At 41.2% G+C, this 6,000-nt stretch overlaps 1 protein-coding gene across 1 annotated transcript in view; it reads left to right on the forward strand.

The window, feature by feature from the left end:
• LOC115462836 (oocyte zinc finger protein XlCOF6-like) overlaps positions 1-3,682 on the forward strand; it is a 56,515-nt gene extending 52,833 nt beyond the window's left edge. The window contains exon 5 of the mRNA XM_030192874.1: positions 3,002-3,682. Coding sequence (XP_030048734.1) covers positions 3,002-3,057 — 56 coding nt within the window. The 3' untranslated portion in view covers positions 3,058-3,682. The remainder of the gene's footprint in view (positions 1-3,001) is intronic.
• The last annotated feature ends 2,318 nt before the right edge of the window (positions 3,683-6,000 follow it).

Below are 6,000 nucleotides of genomic sequence, written 5' to 3' on the forward strand. Positions count from 1 at the left end.
GAGCTTTAGAAATGTCAAGTAGTAGTAGTTGGAATGCCCTCCCGCGGGAGGTGGTGGAAACGAAAATGGTAACGGAATTCAAACATGCGTGGGATAAACATAAAGGAATCCTGCTCAGAAGGAATGGATCCTAAGGAGCTTAGACAAGATTGGGTGGCAAAGCCAGTGGCGGGAGACGGAGATGGTGCTGGGCAGACTTATACAGTCTGTGCCAGAGCCGGTGGTGGGAGGCGGGGCTGGTGGTTTGGAGGCGGGGATAGTGCTGGGCAGACTTATATGGTCTGTGCCCTGAAAAGGACAGGTACAAATCAAGGTAAGATATACACAAAAAGTAGCACATGTGAGTTTATCTTGATGGGCAGACTGGATGGACTGTGCAGGTCTTTTTCTGCCGTCATCTACTATGTTACTATGTTACACTGTAGCATACCACAATAACTACACTAATATCTGCAAATGTCCATCGTAGCTAGCAGATTTTACATGTGCAGGCGATGTTCTGGTCCAATATGCACTGTATCTGCATTTTGAACATGTTTTGCACTTCTTCACATCCTTTAGACGTATGGGCATTGTACATGAATGTTGAGTATTATTAGGAAAGGAATGGAAAACAAACACGAGGATGTTATAATGGCATTGTATCGCTCCATGGTGCGACCGCACCTCGAATATTGTGTCCAATTCTGGTCGCTGCATCTCAAAAAACATATAAAGGAATTGGAGAAGGTGCAGAGAAGGGCGACAAAAATGATAAAAGGGTTGGAACGACTTCCCTATGAGGAAAGGCTAAGACGGTTAGGGCTCTTCAGCTTGGAGAAAAGGCGGCTGAGAGGTGATATGATAGAAGTTTGCAAGATAATGAGTGGAGTAGAGCGGACAGAAGTGAAGCGTTTGTTTACACTTTCAAACAATAGAACCAGGGGATACAAGATGAAGCTAGAACATGGTAGATTTAAAACAAGTAGGAGAAAGTTTTTCTTTACTCCGCGTGTTGTTGGACTCTGCAACTCGTTGCCAGAGAATGTAGTGACAGCAGCTGGCCTTGCGCAGTTTAAGGGGGGTTTGGCCAGATTCCTGAAGGAAAAGTCCATTGAACATTATTAAATATATATATATATTTCTTTTTTTTGGGGGGGGGGGGAGGTTGCCGGGTTCTTGAAGCCTGGATTGGCCGCTGTCGGAGACAGAATGCTGGTGGGCTTCATGGACCCTTGGTCTTTTCCCAGTATGGCGGTGCTTATGTACTTATGATATTATTTTAGATCATTTCCACATCTATCTTCAGCCGGACTTTTTTTTTTTTAATTAACTTGTGTATTCCAGGGAGCAGAGAGTTGCTGATTTTTTTACATTGCACCTATACGTGCAACCCTGCTGCGGGTCTTTCAAATGGATCTTTGCACATTAACAAAGTGTCTAGAACGTGTCTCTTTCTGTGTATTTGCATCTAATAATGCTGTTAAGCAGACCTGGAGGCCGATGACAGTAGCTGTATAGGTATAATCTATTTCTGTGAGGCTCATGTCTCCTTTGGCTTAGGGAATATACAATCTTGGCACATAATGATTCTTATAGTGACCTTGTGGGCATGGAGAAGTTTTCTTTTTTGTACTTGCAGTTTTTCAAGATCCTTTATAATGCCAGTCTACAATTCCAAAGCTGTATGAGAGTGTAGGAATTGCCAGCTGATTAATGGCTTGTATTTTGTTCCATTAATTGAAAACACTTTTCAGTATCAGTTTTAAACACCTGTAATATTTTTTCATATTTTTTCTCTCAGTAATTTATAATTGATTGCCGCTTCTTTCTCCTGTATAAAAAAAGGGTTTTTCTGGCCTTATATATGGGAAGAAAATCTTTATTTTTTTTTTTCCTCTGGCTGTTGGGAAAGGATTTAGAAGTTGTATTATGTTTTCGTCTTAGCTATGTTCATGAACGCTGTCAAAATATTTTGTATTTGTATATTGAAACTGCATTGGACACGTTTTTCTTTTTTTTTTTTTTTTTTTTTTTAAATGTTTATTTATATATTTAAACATACATTTCAAAGTATATTGCTGTAGTTTACATATAAACAATCCCATATCCCCTCCCCCCTCCCTCACTTCCCCAACTCCCTGCCCATATGCCTCTTCTATTTTCATTTTGCAATAGTCACAACACTGCTGCACCCGTGGATAAATTTATGATATATTTCGGTCCTTGTGCTCTTAGTGGCGTTCAGAGCCTCGGTGTCATCAGCTGGGGCGTATCAAGGTCGATCCCGTCTCGATGCCTCCACTCTTTGTACTTATCCCATATTTTTAAGAATTGGGCTACTTGTCCATTCTTTATTGCTGTCAATTTAGACATTTGGTAAAAGTAGTCCATTTTATATATAACCTTCATTACTGGTGGAGTCGATTGTTGCTTCCATGCGGATGCCACCGCTATCTTGCTCGCCGCCAAAAACATGGAGGCCAATCGATGTAGCGGTTTCGAAAGTCCTGTAGGTCGAAAGTGTAGTATGCAGTGGTCCACTGTCATTGGATACTCCTTGCCCAGTATTTGTTTAAGCATGTCCAACAGTTCTCTCCAGTATCTTTGTATTTTTGGGCACGTCCACCAGATGTGTAGCATGTCTCCCTTCATTGTACATCCCCTCCAGCATTGATTCGACGCTTCTGGTATCATTTTGGCTAGTCTGTCCGGGGTGTAGTACCAGCGATATAGTATTTTATATCCATTCTCTATAATGGCACTACTCACAGGGACACGTTTTTCAAGAAGCAAGATATAAACGTCATATTAAATTAAACATGAGGCTGACAGAGGGGTGAAACAGCTGCAGAAATGGAGGAGGGGAGAGAATCGATCTGATAGAAGAGGCTGAAAGCAGAAGTCAGGAAAGTCAGGCCAGTGCTGAAAGCAAGGAAGCTTGGGGAGAGTCAAGTTGGCAATGGATAAAGTCTGATTTCCGATTGCTAAAAAATATTTAATTTCTTGTTTTTATATCCAGCAGAAAATGAGGCGACAGAGGAAGAAGTGAAGGAGGCAAGTAGAGAAGATCCTTGAAAATGGAAACTGCGCCCAAGACATGTCTGTGTTTCCCAAAGGACAGAGATGGAAGAATCTGGCAGGAATCACAGAGTTACCCTGCAGGAGACTCACTGAATTGGGTCACCGTGAAAGAAATGACAGGGAGCTCACAAACCTCCCCGAGCACTGGAGATACCTAAGAACAGAGATACCCTCCCAAAATAATAACAGTGAGCAAACGACCTCTGACCTCCATCACAGAGAGACAAAACGGAGGAAATCTCTTGGAGCAGAGAAGACTGAGCCCTTAGAAGGGCTTTCTAGGTCTCTTCAATGCACTGAATGTGGAAGACTTTTTTCTTATAAGCATTCACTAATGGCACACCTGAAAGCACTCACTGAAGCAGCAGCATTTGGAGATATTACTAAAGAAAGATCTTTAAGGTCTTGTCTCTATGCATAATGGAGTCAATCAGTTATACTGGCAACCTAAAAAGACACTAGAAAAAGCCACACCAGTGAGAGACCGTTTCAGTGTACTGAATGTGGGAAATTTTTCTGTCTTAAGTATTCCGAGAATCACCAGAAACTCCACGCAGGTGAGAAACCCTTTGTAATGGAAGATGTAAAGGATTGCTTTTCAACACTGCTTTGATCGATAATGAACTCTGAAATCTGTCTTTGACCAAAACTAACTTTCCTTGTAAATAACAAAAACAAGTTGGAAGATAAGACTTAATTTGGTATGCAAAGGGGAGGATGGTTCTTGTTTTTTGAAGTTCAGCCTGGCCACCTGGACTTGTAAAGCATGTGACCACGTTCTCACAGTATGGCTTGTTTACCTAAACAGAGAAGCATTCTGTAATTTTCCTTAGCTCTGAACATGAGTTCTGAGCCTAATAAAAAGGGGAGTTTCTTTCAGTGAAATCGGGAGCTCATCTGTGAGTAACGTAAGTACTGCGCAGAGGACTTGTTCCTGGTCTAAAAAGCTCCTGGCTTTCGCTGTAACGGCCCCCCCCCCCAGCTGATGATAAGAGCCTGGATGATGTGTAAGGACCAGTGATGATTGTATGTATAGTGTATTATTGCTTTTTTTCCTGGTCTAAGAACTCTTAGCATTGCTTAGATGTAGAGACCAGTGATGTAATGATTGTTTATATAGCTAATCATTGTGTGTATATAGCTAACCATTGTATATATCTTAATCAACAATTCAAAGTAGACCTCACGAGACACCTTAACTACATGCTTCAAAATGGTCTCTTCCCAATAGATAAAGGAAACATCTTACTCACTCCTTTGCCTAAGGATGCAAAGAAATCCACAAGTGACCTAACCAACTATAGACCAGTAGCATCGATCCCGCTGATAACCAAACTCATGGAAGGCGCAGTGACAAAACAACTCACTAACCACCTAAATAAACACTCAATTCTGCATGAATTTCAAGCAGGATTTAGAACGAACCACAGCACGGAAACAGTACTAGTAACACTAATGAACAAATTTAAACAAATGATTGCAACTGGCAACAACATACTCCTCTTGCAAATTGAAATGTCCAGTGCCTTTGACATGGTCAACCATGGAATACTGCTACACATATTAGATTACTTTGGAGTCGGAGGAAACGTGCTTAGTTGGTTTAGAGGATTCCTGACCACAAGATCATACCAAGTAACAACTAATGCAGCGACATCAGCCCCAGGAACACCTGAATGTGGAGTTCCCCAAGGATCCCCCCTATCGCCAACCCTCTTTAACCTAATGATGATACCTCTAGCCAAGCTCCTTGACAATCAAAATCTTAATCCATATATACATATGCAGACAACGTCACGATCTACATCCCGTTCAAGCGCGATCTCAAGGAAATCACCACAAAATTAACCAAAGCTTCCAAATCATGCACTCTTGGGCAGATGCATTTCAGCTAAAACTCAATGCAGAAAAAACACAATGCCTGATACTTACCTCACAACATAACACAAGTAAATTCCCTACCATCTCCACCACAACATTATCCCTCCCCGTATCTGACTCTCTGAAAATCCTTGGAGTCACCATAGATCGAAATCTCACACTGGAGAACCACGTGAAGAATACAACTAAGAAAATGTTCCACGCCATGTGGAAACTTAAATGAGTAAAACCTTTCTTTCCGAGGACCATCTTTCGACACCTGGTGCAATCAATGGTACTAAGTCATCTGGACTACTGCAATGCACTCTACGTTGGTTGTAAAGAACAAATTATCAAGAAACTCCAAACGGCCCAAAATACCGCAGCCAGACTTACATTTGGAAGGTCTAAATTTGAAAACACAAAACCCCTAAGCGAGAAACTACACTGGCTCCCACTTACAGAACGAACCACGTTCAAAATCTGCACGATTGTTCATAAAATCATTTACGGAGATGCCCCATCTTACATGCTCGACCTTGTCGACCTCCCTCTCAGAAATGTCAATAGATCCACTCGCAAGTTTCTTAATCTTCACTTCCCCAGCTGTAAAGGATTAAAATACAAACTAACACACGCATCCAGCTTTTCCTACAAGAGCACGCAACTATGGAATGCACTGTCAACCCACCTGAAAACAATTCAAGAAATAGCCAACTTTCGGAAATCGTTGAAAACCTATCTTTTCACCAAAGCCTACCATGAGAATCCATAACCAAGTACAACACAGCGCCACTCCTTCATTACTATGACAGTCTCTTCTCTTTCTAAAACTGATGTTTAGATCAAGCTGTTAGCCTTCTCATTCTTGTTATCCCTGTAACATCTATTGTATCTTTGTACCCTGAAATGGTGATGCCATGACAGGTCTTTGTAAGCCACATTGAGCCTGCAAATGGGTGGGAAAATGTGCAATAAATAAAATAAATAAATCATTGTAGATTTTAGCACCTCTAATAAAGGTTTCATTTATCTAATATAAATCCAAAAGAATCCACGATAATTATTGAGTAGCCT

Source organism: Microcaecilia unicolor, chromosome 1 (assembly GCF_901765095.1).
Source record: "Microcaecilia unicolor chromosome 1, aMicUni1.1, whole genome shotgun sequence".
NCBI classification, from domain to species: Eukaryota; Metazoa; Chordata; class Amphibia; order Gymnophiona; family Siphonopidae; genus Microcaecilia; species Microcaecilia unicolor.